The following is a 14,532-nucleotide window of genomic DNA, read 5'->3' as shown; positions in this document are numbered from 1 at the left end:
GACATTGGGCATTGCTTAAGCGTTGCCCGTTCATCACATCATAGTATTTATTTTTAAAATGAACCTTCTTTATGCGATGGCATGCGTCGTTTATGCCATGCAGACATTGTTGCTTAAATGATGCAACATTGCTTAAACGATACAAAGATATTGCCTATATAACGGTTGTTCGTCATTTTGAGTGTTGCACACACGATGCTCAGTAGTAGCACCTTGTATTATGTCACTCGTAGAGCGACGAAAATGGACATCCGCAAGGGGGGGGGGTTGTGTTGCTGTTTTTGCACTTGGTTACTGATCTTTTATTTGCTTTATTCTTCTCTAAATGAAATTTTGAAACAATATATTTTGTACTTGTTGGGGACTATAATTTTGGAACAACATTTTGTATGCTTGTTAGGACTGTTATTTTGACTGTTTCCTTTTTATCAAATATTTGTGTGGTTTCTTCAACTCAATGCCCAGATTGAATCAAAGATCTTGAAAATATGGTACTTTAGTGTGTGGATCCATAATTACTGCACTTAACTATGTTGGAATTGGAGACATCGTAGAGGTGACTTTCTTCCCTTCTTATTTAGAGTTTCTTCTTATAGACATGAATTACATGGGACTAGACACGATAGATGTGCAAGATGTTAGCTATATATAGAATGTCTCTATATATAGCCCTAGGATCTCCTCTATTTATACTCATCTATTGTGTGTATTCCACACACTGGGGATTCAATCTTGTGTCTCGTGTGCTTCTCTCTCATCTCTCTCATGCTATCGCCTCCATCTCCAACATGGTATCAGAGCTATGGCTACGCTCCACGGACGTCTCGAGCAAAGAAGCTAAGTAGTATTCCTCCTTGATATATTGTTCTGTTGTTGTTGCTTAATTGTGTATTAGCCTATTGCTTATTATTCGTCGTAAAAAATAAACGCTGTTATCACCTGTTTTGAGTGGATTATGCATGTAAGTACGGCTTTATTTGGTGCATGCATGTAATTAGCTCTATGCATGTAATTAGTCGTAGCCTCGGATTACGTTGCTCAGAGCATGTTCCTAATCGCCATCTAGCGGCCCTCTATGTGACTTGTTTCTATAGAGTATGCAGAGAAGGCTGCATGCGTTGCAGAGAAGGCTACATGCGTGTGCAGCTTGCATAGAGAGGCCCACTCGTGAGTGCATGGCTGCATGAGGCCCAATCGTGAGTGCATGGTTGCATGCAGAGGCAAGGTGCAGCAGTGATAGAGCAAGGAACAAAGGTGCAACAGAAATAGAGTGCGAAAGAGCACTACTTTGCAGCCGAGATAGAGTGAGCATGATCCTTGCAGAGTTAGCCAAACTGCACCGTCTGATTTAGCTTTATCTTCTTAGTGCTTATTTCGGACAAGCATGACATGTATTGTTGCTTTCTTGCTTCTTAGTGCTTATTTCGGATTGAGAAGTTTGTGTTGGCTATGTATAGAGACATTCTATATATGTCTCTATATATAGCCAACAGTTTGCATCCCATCTTTGGTTCATGTACAGCAGCAGCACATGAATCTTATAATTTCTTTAGCAATGGATAGCCTTATAGAGAATGGATGAGCAGAGAAGTATGAAGTTGTAAGCACAGTGCAGTATCAATATTCAGCCGTATGAGCAGAGAAGCACACCTAACGCTTAGAGATGAGCATACATATTTAGCCGTATGAGTAGAGATGCGTTGAGCAGGGAAGCATAACTAACGCTGAGAGATGAGCATACATATTCAGCCGTATGAGTAGAGACACATAAATAACGTGAAGGTTTGCTAGGAGCGCCAAAGGTAGAAGGGTCTTGTTCCATTGAAAAATAAGGTGACAGCTTTTTGAGTTGATGATCTTTGGGTACCCAGTGTTACGGAGCCGTTCAAGTGGGAGCATACTTCCATTCTTCAACCTACTAAAGCAAGATCTTAAACTATGGAGCCTTCATCGTCATGCAAATCTCTTAATCGTCAAACAAATCTCTTCATCAACAAATAGCTAAGTCCTCTTTTGTGATCACTTTTGATGGTTTATGTTGTGAAAACTAACTCTTACACGCAATGCTGCTATCTTCACTTCTTATGGTTTCTTGATCATGTATACATTGTAGCTTGACATATTCATCATTTTTTCAACTCAATCAATATGATAATCTATGATTTCACTTCTGATGGTTTCTTGATCATATATACATTGCAGCTTGACATATTTTTTCAACTAAATCAATCTGAAAATCTATGCTAACCATGGCCTTGATATTTTGCGAAGGCACTAGGTGCCGACAACAGTAGGAGAGTTTGAATTATGACGAGATAAGTTCTCTATTTTATAGTTTGTTTTGCATTAACTATGAGAAATTGTATTGAAATTCATACATGAATCCACTATCAAGCGTCTCTTAGAGAGAGCATAACTACTATTTTACACAAGTTCACGCTAATTTTACCTTTCTCACCCTGCATTTGGTGTCGAGTTTGTATGGCTATCAAAACCTGCTAATTTTGACATCTTTTAATGGAAGCTATTCAGGAGTAGTTTGTGACCCTAAGGAAGATCTTGTGGAGACATAATCCTTATCTCCATCATACAATGGTAGCATTGGTTCTCCATCATGAAAACTGCTATATGGGTAGGTATCCATCAAGTGCGTGGAGGATACTCAAATCTCACTTTTCAGATGAGGAGCCTATAGGTATGATTCTCATATTAAATCCTCAAGAAAAGGTATGTCAATTGTTTCTCCCATATTGATTGTGATGCTTTTAAATGCATCTTGTTTCTTTCATATTGATGGAATGTGCATCCATTGACTTGGTTTACCTTTGTATTAATGCTTTGGTGTTGTCTCATGATACTATGGTTTCCTTCCCTGATGATGGTTACATGTTTTCTCAAAATGTCCATGATGCCATGGTGATGGTTACACATTTCATCGATATTGGTTATGTTCCCATGGAAAAGATCCATGATGCCATGGTGCTGTTTTATGATGATTTTTCAAGCATACATATGGATGCTTTTTCGTCAAAATGTTCATGATGCCATGGTAATGTTCCATGATGACGGTTACATGTTTCATCGATGATGGTTGACTACATTTCCATGGATTGTATCCATGATGCCATGGTGTTGTTCCATGATGATGGTTACATGTTCCATGATGATGGTTACATGTTTCATCGATGATGGTTGACTACGTTTCCATGGATCGTTGTTCCATGGTGATGGTTACATGTTTCGTTGATGTTGGTCATTCCAAGCTACATGTTTCGTTGATGTTGGTTCACTTGGCTAATCTATATTGGTTGATTGTGTTTCTAAGGATTTTATCCATGATGCCATGGTGTTGTTCCTTGATGATGGTTACATGTTTCATCAATGATGGTTGACTACGTTTCCATGGATTGTATCCATGATGCCATGGTCATTGGATGCACTGTGCCTTGGCTTTGGCTCATCAGATTGACTAGGTTTATTTAAGTCTATCAATGTCTTTTGTGGTCGACAATGCAACCATGCATGTCTAAATGGCTATAATGGTGGTCAAGTCTTGGAATTCAATCTATGGCAACGAACAAAAAATTCCGTTGAGCATATTTCTCGAGAGGTTTGATTTCTCGTCCCGTCAGCTTATGAGGTTCATGTTTACGTCATGTCATCCTGACTACATGTCAGAGGTTTGATTTCTTGTCCCGTCATCTTACGAGGTTGGTTTACATTCTCGTCATGTCATCCTGACTACATGTCAGAGGTTTGATTTCTCTTCCCGTTAGAGGTTTGATTTCTCGTCTTATCAGCATATGAGGTTTATGTTCACATCATGTCATCCTGGCTACACAACTAGTATAGGTACTAGATCCTTAACCCATCCGGGACGGGCAAATAATTAGCCTAGATAGGCATATATATTTTTATGGTTATCTTACCCATGTTCCGGTAGTTCAACTATCCGAGTTCTGAGCATTAACTCAAAGGCATGTGTGAGGATTGCTCTTTTGGCCACTGATTGATTGCTTTGAGTGACATTTCATCTGGAAAATGAAGACACTGGAGAAGGTTTCAAAAAGCCTTTCCCAACTTTGAAAGTTGGGCCAAATAGATTTTGTTGCGCAAGGAGTTTTCATCAGTGAAGGCCAAGGTACTTTCTGGTACACTCCCAAATAAATTTCATTGGTGCGCATAGCTTAATTTCACCAAGAGACGTGAGGTCTATGGTCTTCTAAGATATGCACCGACCAAATGTGCAGAGACGTGAGGTGTATGGTCTTCTGCGATGTCCACCGACCAAATGTGCAGGTCACTGTTGACTCTCTCTCTCTCTCTCTCTCTCTCTCTCTCTGTATATATATATATATATAAACGAGAGCTTTGTTTCAGCATCAAACCGGCCTTTTGTGTTGTTTGAGAGAGAGCGACAGAGAGAGAGAGGTAAGCGCCCGTTGTGCTTCAAACAGCATGTTTAACAATATATGTTGGTGTTGGTAGGTGTAACTCGTGTGTGTGTGAGAGAGAGAGAGAGAGATTATGTTGGTGTTGATGGGTCCTCTTGTGGTGTTGTGCTTGCAGTGCGTGGGGTTGAAGCAATATGGAGGTGGAGGCGGGCAGCGTTGGTTCTCATGAAGTGCTTCTGGAGAAGTTCCGTTCGGCCTTTGAGGCCAAGAAGATGGATGAGAAAAGCCTTCATGAGCTGGCGGTAGAGGAGCTGCAGAAGGCTGGATGGGAGGATGTCTCGTTTGGATGGCAGGATGTCTCGTTTGGATGGGAGGATGTCTCGATATCGAACGGGATACTGAGATGTGTGACGCGTGGCTGGATACGGAGGAGATGGGTGACGACGGGAGGCCCGATCTTCACGGGCCTAAATGCTCAGGGTAACGGCTCTGGTGATGGCTTGCTGATCATGAGTCCAACATGTGATGTGTCATGGTATGAGCTCTCGCCCGCCGGCACCAGCGCCAGCAGCAGAATCTTGGACACTATTATCTTCAAGGATAAGAAAGACGGCAAGACGCTGTGCATCTGGATGGGCAAGATCATCCCCTCCGTCCCAGCATGCAGTGGCCCGGGCATCTGGAAGGGCAAGATCATCCATCCCCAGCATCCAGTGGCCCGGGAATGAGCCCTCTGACGTAGAGTAAGTAGTACGGAACATGCATGCATAAATAATAATGGAGAGGCGTCACGCCATCCATGACTCTCTATCTATCTTTGCATTATCTGTTTCTTTTTCTATCGTTGCATTATCTGTTTCTTTTTGGGTGAGTGGGTGGTTAGCTTGTTAGTTTCACCTGTTTGATTATGCTCATTGACAAGAAGAAGGGCCAGTTTCACTTGTTTCATGCTACAATATTAGCCTTCTCTAACAGAATTATAGATAAGCCTGAACGCTCTCCATGGTGAATAGAGATGGATGCCAAGGCATTATTAACAGGGTGATGACCCACATAGTAGTGATGTCTAACTGCTCCAGATGAAGGTGCCCTGATGACAAACAAAGGGGATGATGCTCTTTTGATAAGTGTAAGGGTGGGGCGTATTTGGGTTTGTTTAGAGGGATGTATTGCCTTATTCATTTCAAAATAAAAGGGTACTTCCTTAGAAGTTTTGGTGTTAAAGAGGAAGTTGAAGAGTTGGAGATGGTGTGAGTGTGGTGTGTAAAGAAGTGTTGGAGTTTTGGATGGGTGGTGCCGATTGAGGTGGTCCAACTTGGAGAAAAGAGAAGTGATAGAGTGTTTGTGGTTTCTTTGTCAACATGTTTGAGATGCTGATTCCAATGCAAAGCTTTCTTTGCAAAGTGTTCATGAGGATGCTCAAAGTCTAAGAAAAGGAGGAATGATAACCTCCTATTTTGGGCATAATTTTGGTGCTAAATTGATAAATGTTTAGCATTTTTCCTACAAATATACTCATTTTTATATGCTTTATTGTAAACTAGCATGGCATATTAGCGGGTCAGTAATCTTTGATTGCCATGGCCACTTTTATGTGTGTGTTTCATAGTTTTGAAAGGTTTCAGGATGCTTTTTAGAACTCCTTAGCTGTAAAAATAAAGTCTTTAAACTTTTGACAAAAGATGTGTTCCGAATTTTATATCAAGAAAGACAAAAGTAGGTTGGTAAAGTTGGAGGAGAGTTCACGGGTTGATTTAGGTGCCTCTTCGCTCTTGTTTTCTCTCTGTTGGTTCTTGCAAGCTCTCTCTTATGCATTTTCTTGTTCTTCATCAATGGAGGAAGAGATTCAGGAGAGTTGTTGACAAATTATTAAATTTCTCATATTCTCTTCTCTCTTCTTCTACTCTCTCTTGGTTCTGGCACACGTAAGCATAAATGTGTTAATTGTATATTTTGAAATATACACATAAACGAGTATTATTATTGAAAGCTAACATGATAAATAGAAAATTTCGAGAAAACTAACCTCAAATGTCATGCATTAGTTCGTGGGGGACTCGTCGTAATCTCTCTCTTTCCCCCTCCTCAACTACGCTCTCCTGCTCGCACCCCCGAGAGAGAGAGAGAGAGAGAGAGAGAGAGAGAGAGAGGCGAGTCTCCCCCTGCTTTTCTCCATGATAGGGCGTTGACGCCCTATCATGGAGGGGGAAGAAAGATTCAAAAGAGGGAGAGAGAGAGAGAGAGAGAGAGAGAGAGAAAGAGAAGAGAGAGGGTAGGGAAGGAGAGAAATTTACATAGAGGTAGGGAAGGAGAGAAAGTGACATAGAGGTAGGGATAGAGATTAGGATGATCCCACCCTCTTCCTCCTCCCATGATAGGGCGCTGACAACACCCTATCATTAGGGGGGATATAAATTCAGGAGAGGGAGAGGGAGAGGGAGATGTGGGGAAGGGGACATATATATATATATATATATATATATATAGTAGGGAGAGCTCGCCTTTCCCCCCTCCCATGAAAGAGAGCAGGTGCCCTATCATGGGAGGGGGGGAGATAACCTAGGGTGAGCCTGATCTCCCTCCTCCCATGATATGGTGCCAGGGAGATAGATCTAGAAGAAAGAGAGAGAGAGAGGGAGGGAAGAGAGAGTGAGTGAGAGAGAGGTAGGAAAGGAGGGATTAGGGAGAGCCCACCCTCTTCCTCCTCCTATGATAGGGTGTCAGCACCCTATCATGGGGAGGGGGGGAGATAGGTTTTGGAGAGAGAGAGTGAGGGACATAGAGAAAGAGGTAAAGAAGGAGAGAGAAAAAAAGAGAGATTGAGAGGAAAATTAGGGGGGGAGAGAGAGAGAGAGAGAGAGAGAGAGGTAGGGAAAGACTAATAGTTGAAAAATTAACAAATAGTAATAGTAAAATAAATAAATAAATAAATTAGTATATTTAATTAATTAATTAAAATTATATAAAAGGTAAAGATAATTTATTAAATGTTAAATTTAATGATTAGTTAATAATATATAAATTATTATTAGTTCATTATGATAAAATCTAGAAATAGATTTTATATTCAGTAATTTAATTCATGATTTATGTTTATATTAAATTATAGAGATTATTTTTATTTATAGTTCTCTTATATAAAATATTATTTTTATATATTTAAAACTTTATGAGATTTTGTCTTCTGGTTTACACTTTAAAATCGTGATACATTAAGCAATAGATCATAGTATTGATTTGTTTTTTTGTTTTCTTACAATATTCTCTCTTTCACATGTTTGTTTATAATTTTTACCTTTTTGGGGGGTTTCATTGGTTGATTATGTTCTTTTTTGTTGTGTTTAGTGTTTTATCAAGCTTTTATTTGTTATTCTATGGTACTTTCACATTATGGCATCTGTTTTATTGTACATTTTGGTTGGGAGGTTCGAGAATGAACTGATTAAAAAACAAGTAGATGGGTATTTTTTGGTTATCAATGGAAAAGATTTCGTTGATATTCAAGCATGGCATGGTTGTGTTTACTTCAAAAAGTTGGGATGGTTGTGTTTACATTAAAGTTGGCATCTAGCGAGATGGGCAAGCTCTTGCCTATTGAGTCAACAAGTATTGTTGGATAAGAACCATATATTATTTTGGATAAAGAGATTTCTTTTGAAAACCTTGTGATAAAGGTTGGAGGTGTCTCTACAAAGCAAAAAAAAAAAAAGAACCTCTTCATTCATTGATCTTGTTGTTTAGGAATCTCCAGCTTCTGTAGCTGTAGGTCTCAATCAAGAGATCATAAGTCTAACTAGCATAACTACATGTTATTAGTTAGAATACTTGCTTACTAGTTAGCATGTTGCATGCTTGTTAGAACACTTAATTATGCTAACTACCATACCTGCATTCTAATTAGCGCATTCATAATGCTAACTAGCATGACTGCATGGTAACTTGCATTCATAATGCTAACTAGCATGACTGCATGGTAACTCGCATACCTACATTCAAGTTAGAATAGTAAATCATTCTATTTAACATACTTGCATGATTGTTAGCACACTCATGTATGCTAACTAGCATACATGCATGCTAATTAGAATAGTAAATCATACCAACTAGTATACCCATGAATGTGGACTTATTCATTCATGCTTATGGATGCTTTGTTCTTATTTTGTAGATTGAGTTGTTTCAAAAATTCAAAGCTGCTCATCCTGATTTTACAATATTTAATTATGCTCATGTGAGTATTTGAAGCCCTTGCTTGTTTGTCAAGTGAAGGATAGATATACATGCTGCTATGATATCATGCTCAAATGTCTTTCTTCAAAGACACTCAACAAGAGTGAATGTACGATAGATGTGAGGTTTGTGTAGGAGATGCTGTAACCATGGGTTGCATCGCACTGGTTTGTACTTTCTGTGGTGTGACATAGTTAGGAATAAGCAGTCTACTCAAAGAAGAATTTTTGGGCCAATAAAAAGTCCTTCTAACCAAAGCCAAGGTACGCTATATCCCCCTCTCGATGGTGCATCATGACACTCAAATAGGATCCTCAATTTAATTTTTGGCACATCCGGTATGCAAACCTTATCATTTCAGAATAAAAGACCATTTTGAATAAAAAATTGGTTGGCTTTTCCTTGATTCCCAAGGTTTTGATCTACCTCAGGGTTAAAACTTAATTTTGCCAAATTCTAATATTTTCTATTAAAAAAAATATGTATTGTATTTTCCCTTGAGTGAATCATACAAGTTAGAAGTAATTTCTGTGAAGCTAAGGTCATTAACTTCAACAATTCGACTCAATGCATGAGCAATTCTATTCAAGCTACCTTTTCTATATTTAATTATGAAATCAAAGTCCTGCATCAATTCAGCCCATCTTGCCTTTCTACCTTTCAAGTTTGGTTGATCATAAATAATCTGCAAACACTGATGATCTATCAAGACTATAAATTGAGACACGTAGAGATACTGTATTCATGCCTTTAAAGCATAAATAATTGCATACAAATCTTTCTCCTGAACTAGGTGTCTAGTCTGTGCATCGTTGAGTTTCTTACTCTCGAAGGCCACAAGCTTCCCATCCTCGAACAAAGTTGTGCCTATCGCAAAATCACTAGCATCACTCTCTACAATGTAAGCCCTACTACGATCTGCTAAGGCTAACATAGGAGCATATGGAACTTTATATTTCAAAGTATCAAAATTTTCCTATAGCTTCTCATTCCACTCAATTGGAGAATTAGACTTCTTATTTTTACCCTTAAGAAGGTTGGTAAAATGCACTGTCAACTTCGAATAATCCTTAACAGTTGTCCATCCTTGTACTCAATGAACATAGTCAAAACAAACCCAAGATCTCTTCAGATCACCATCTCCAATGCACTACATATGGTTAACCCTAGATATAAGATCTTTTGTAGACATTTTGAATGCATAGCATCTTTGTGTCTCAAATCGGCTTCCATGAAAAAAAATCATAAGGACATTATCTTTCTATCTTAAATCAACTTCCATTAAAAAAAATTAAAGGCACATTATCTTTTTAAATCTAGGATGCTTGATTTGATTCCTTGTGCACTTGTCCTTCATTCTGAGATTCTCTAACCATTCATTGAATCTACACAAAACACAAACCTTTTGAACCATATAAGTAGATATTATTTTTAATGTCAATTTAAAAATATATAGTTGAGATGACACCTTTGGGATTAAATACATTTGCTAAAGAAGTTCGAACTACTCCATGTGATTGATGTTACTACCTTCTTTGACATGCTTTCTAACCACACAATCCAAGACCAAACGCTTTGCAATGTAATGTTGAATGTGCTAATTAGCATTCAGGTTTGGTAACTAGCATGATTTAGTGTTCTAACAAGTATGGAATATGCTACCTAGCATGTAGGTATATTGCCAACTAACATGCAATTATGCCATAGTTAGAATATGAATTTGCTAATTAGCATGCATATATGGTAGTTAGCATGATTTAGTGTTCTAACAAGCATGAAATTATGCTAACTAGCATGTAGATATGCCAACTTACATGCAAGTATGATAGTTAGCATGATTTAGTGTTTTAACAAAAGTATGCAGGTATGCTAACAAGCATGCTAATTAACATGCAGTTATACTAGTTAGCATGCAAGTATGGTAGTTAGCATAAAGGTATGCTAGTTAACATGATTCAGTGTTCTAACAAGTAGTCAAGTATGCTTATCAGCATTGATGAGTGTGCTAATGAGCTTACATGTATGCTAGCTAGCATTAATGAGTCAAGCAGAGAAAGATTAAGTTCTTTCATTCGTACCATCTAACTATACTATAACAAGCATGCAGATATGTTACTTATCATTATTTATTATTCTAGCTAGCATGCATGCATGTTAATTAGTATAATTGGCGAGTTACCTAACTAGTAGGCATGTGTCATAGTTAGCATTAATAACAAGCATGCAGGTATGTTACTTATCATTATTTATTATTCTAGCTAGCATGCATGCATGTTAGTTAGTATAACTGGCAAGTTTCCTAACTAGTAGGCATGTGTCATAGTTAGCATTAATAACTAGTATGCAAGTATGCCATTTATCAACAGTAAATGTACTATGATAGTTAGCACATGTAACTATAGTAAACAAGGTTCATGTACTTGAGGCTAATCGAGAAGATGGACCGGATGCTTGATGTAATAGTTTTGTTCGATTCTTTTTCTGCAGACATCTTTCTTGTTAATAAGGGAGACACATGTTTCAGATTTCCAAAAGGATTAAACAAGTTATTTGATTTCATCCGTTATGGCATTGTAACAAGGAAGCCTTGAGCATGATTCCAATGAGAATGAGTGGTCACCATCATTTATCCGAGACTGCACACTATTTTTTGGGATGTCAAGGAATGCCTGGAAACTTGCATAACTTTGGTGATCTTAGTAATGGGCACTTTCTGAGTATAATTCATGAGAGTAGTAGTCAATGTACTTTTTTTAAGAAAGAACTCTTCTTTGCTTGGTGGTTTCTTAATAACAACCAATGTATTGGACACATTTGCTATTAATGTTGATTGCAACTCATCCTATTCTCTAGAGAGAGCGAGAGAGAGAGGAGTACTTTAGTGTGTATATGTGAGAGAGATAGAGAGAGGAGTACTTTAGTGTGTATATGTGAGAGAGATAGAGAGAACTCTTGCACTATTACGCCAGTTTTTAATCAGGTAAAAGAGACATTGGGCATTGCTTAAGCGTTGCCCGTTTAACACATCATATTATTTATTTTTAAAATGAACCTTCTTTATGCGATGGCATGCGTCGTTTATGCCATGCAAACAATGTTGCTTAAATGATGCAACATGGCTTAAACGATACAAAGATATTGCTTATATAACGGTTGTTTGTCATTTTGAGTGTTGCACACACGATGTTCAGTAGTAGCACCATGTATTATGACACTCGTAGAGCGACGAGAACTGGCATCCGCAATGGGGGGGAGTTTTGTTCTTGTTTTTGCACTTGGTTATTGATCTTTTATTTGCTTTATTCTTCTCTAAATGAAATTTTGAAACAACATATTTTGTACTTGTTGGGACTATAATTTTGGAACAACATTTTGTATGCTTGTTAGGACTGTTATTTTGCCTGTTTCCTTTTTATCAAATATTTGTGTGGTTTCTTCAACTCCATACCCAGATTGAATCAAAGATCTTGAAATTATGGTACTTTAGTGTGTGGATCCATAATTGCTGCACTTAACTATGTTGGAATTGGAGACATCATAGAGGTGATCTTGAGAATGCTTAGTCGAATTGCATATTTGAAATGAAAGAAAATAATTTCATTTGGGAGTTTGATTTATTAATTTTTGCCAAGGATCCACAATACTAAATTCCACTAGGTAGGCCCCAATTTATGGGTATCATATGTGCTTACGTGGTTTAGTAATGCAATCATCATTAATATAAAGAGCTCAAAAATTCAACTAGTAGAAGAGATACACAGTTTTCCATTAAAAAAAGTGACAGAGGCGGGGGTTGCGAGAGTTAGAATGGAAAGCCAATGCCCCTTTGTATATTTTCCATATCTTAGATTGAGAAAAATTGATTATAATGCCAACATACTCAAACTACTTGGAGGGAGACATTTGCAAATTGCTACACTTTCTTCCCTTCTTATTTAGAGTTTCTTCTTATAGACATGAATTACATGGGACTAGACACGATAGATGTGCAAGAATATGATGCCGCCTTCAAAAACCATTTTCATGAATTCAAGGCTCTGGTGGTCCCATCAAACATCAGCATCAATGAACATCGGTCACAAGCCGTTGCAAAATTTTGTAAAATGTATCGTGAAAAGGCTCTTTTATCTCAATGATTTGTGCATTTTTTTCTTAAATATCATGATGTTTCAAATGACCTCGGACTTAATCAAAATATATAATGAAAAGAAGCTTCTTCTTATGTTAATCATTTGTGCATATCTTTCTTAATTCAATATATCATGTTTTAGATTACCTCCTCCGACCCCTAATGGTAGGGGCAGCAGCAGCAACAACACAGGAACTAGTATTGGTACTAGATGGGACGGGCAAATAATTAGCCTAGATAGGCATATATATTTTTATGGTTATCTTACCCATGTTCCGGTAGTTCAACTATCCGAGTTCTGAGCATTAACTCAAAGGCATGTGTGAGGATTGCTCTTTTGGCCACTGATTGATTGCTTTGAGTGACATTTCATCTGGAAAATGAAGACACTGGAGAAGGTTTCAAAAAGCCTTTCCCAACTTTGAAAGTTGGGCCAAATAGATTTTGTTGCGCAGGGAGTTTTCATCAGTGAAGGTCAAGGTACTCTCTGGTACACTCCCAAATAAATTTCATTGGTGCGCATAGCTTAATTTCACCAAGAGACGTGAGGTCTATGGTCTTCTGAGATATGCACCGACCAAATGTGCAGAGACGTGAGGTGTATGGTCTTCTGCGATGTCCACCGACCAAATGTGCAGGTCACTGTTGACTCTCTCTCTCTCTCTCTCTCTCTATATATATATATATATATAAACGAGAGCTTTGTTTCAGCATCAAACCGGCCTTTTGTGTTGTTTGAGAGAGAGCGACAGAGAGAGAGAGGTAAGCGCCCGTTGTGCTTCAAACAGCATGTTTAACAATATATGTTGGTGTTGGTAGGTGTAACTCGTGTGTGTGAGAGAGAGAGAGAGAGAGAGATTATGTTGGTGTTGATGGGTCCTCTTGTGGTGTTGTGCTTGCAGTGCGTGGGGTTGAAGCAATATGGAGGTGGAGGCGGGCAGCGTTGGTTCTCATGAAGTGCTTCTGGAGAAGTTCCGTTCGGCCTTTGAGGCCAAGAAGATGGATGAGAAAAGCGTTCATGAGCTGGCGGTAGAGGAGCTGCAGAAGGCTGGATGGGAGGATGTCTCGTTTGGATGGCAGGATGTCTCGTTTGGATGGGAGGATGTCTCGATATCGAACGGGATACTGAGATGTGTGACGCGTGGCTGGATACGGAGGAGATGGGTGACGACGGGAGGCCCGATCTTCACGGGCCTAAATGCTCAGGGTAACGGCTCTGGTGATGGCTTGCTGATCATGAGTCCAACATGTGATGTGTCATGGTATGAGCTCTCGCCCGCCGGCACCAGCGCCAGCAGCAGAATCTTGGACACTATTATCTTCAAGGATAAGAAAGACGGCAAGACGCTGTGCATCTGGATGGGCAAGATCATCCCCTCCGTCCCAGCATGCAGTGGCCCGGGCATCTGGAAGGGCAAGATCATCCATCCCCAGCATCCAGTGGCCCGGGAATGAGCCCTCTGACGTAGAGTAAGTAGTACGGAACATGCATGCATGCATGTATAAATAATAATGGAGAGGCGTCACGCCATCCATGACTCTCTATCTATCTTTGCATTATCTGTTTCTTTTTCTATCGTTGCATTATCTGTTTCTTTTTGGATGAGTGGGTGGTTAGCTTGTTAGTTTCACGTGTTAGATTATGCTCATTGACAAGACGAAGGGCCAGTTTCACTTGTTTAATTATGCTCATTGACAAGAAGAAGCGCCGTGCTTGGGCCAATACACTTTCACAAATCTCAAATTAAAGATCTAGTGATATTCTTACTACCTTTGGTT

General features: G+C 38.9%; 2 protein-coding genes across 5 annotated transcripts; both read left to right on the top strand.

The window, feature by feature from the left end:
* The first annotated feature begins 4,116 nt into the window (after positions 1–4,116).
* LOC147608613 (uncharacterized) lies at positions 4,117–5,157 on the top strand. 3 transcript variants are annotated; one of them, XM_086789335.1, is made up of 2 exons: positions 4,117–4,141; positions 4,570–5,157. In XM_086789335.1, exon 2 carries the CDS (start codon positions 4,589–4,591, stop codon positions 5,120–5,122), a length of 534 nt encoding a protein of 177 aa, XP_086645461.1. In that variant the 5' UTR covers positions 4,117–4,141; positions 4,570–4,588; the 3' UTR covers positions 5,123–5,157. The 3 variants fall into 3 exon arrangements, with proteins under 3 accessions (XP_086645461.1, XP_086645462.1, XP_086645459.1); XM_086789336.1 differs by lacking the exon at positions 4,117–4,141 and adding an exon at positions 4,231–4,299; XM_086789333.1 differs by lacking the exon at positions 4,117–4,141 and adding an exon at positions 4,378–4,431.
* An 8,188-nt stretch (positions 5,158–13,345) lies between these two features.
* LOC147608612 (uncharacterized) lies at positions 13,346–14,327 on the top strand. Of its 2 annotated transcripts, none has more exons than XM_086789304.1 (2): positions 13,346–13,391; positions 13,656–14,327. In XM_086789304.1, exon 2 carries the CDS (start codon positions 13,675–13,677, stop codon positions 14,206–14,208), a length of 534 nt encoding a protein of 177 aa, XP_086645430.1. In that variant the 5' UTR covers positions 13,346–13,391; positions 13,656–13,674; the 3' UTR covers positions 14,209–14,327. The 2 variants fall into 2 exon arrangements, with proteins under 2 accessions (XP_086645430.1, XP_086645431.1); XM_086789305.1 differs by lacking the exon at positions 13,346–13,391 and adding an exon at positions 13,498–13,515.
* Positions 14,328–14,532: the final 205 nt, after the last annotated feature.

Source organism: Cibotium barometz, chromosome 53 (assembly GCF_041138505.1).
Source record: "Cibotium barometz isolate CiBa-2024 chromosome 53, ASM4113850v1, whole genome shotgun sequence".
Classification (NCBI taxonomy): Eukaryota; Viridiplantae; Streptophyta; class Polypodiopsida; order Cyatheales; family Cibotiaceae; genus Cibotium; species Cibotium barometz.
The sequence above is the reverse complement of the archived record's forward strand: the minus strand, read 5'-3'. Positions and strand labels throughout refer to the sequence as shown.

Coding starts and splice junctions, on each gene's coding strand:
- LOC147608613 (XM_086789335.1), top strand. CDS start 4,589: ATGGAGGTGGAGGCGGGCAGCGTTGGTTCTCATGAAGTGCTTCTGGAG.
- LOC147608612 (XM_086789304.1), top strand. CDS start 13,675: ATGGAGGTGGAGGCGGGCAGCGTTGGTTCTCATGAAGTGCTTCTGGAG.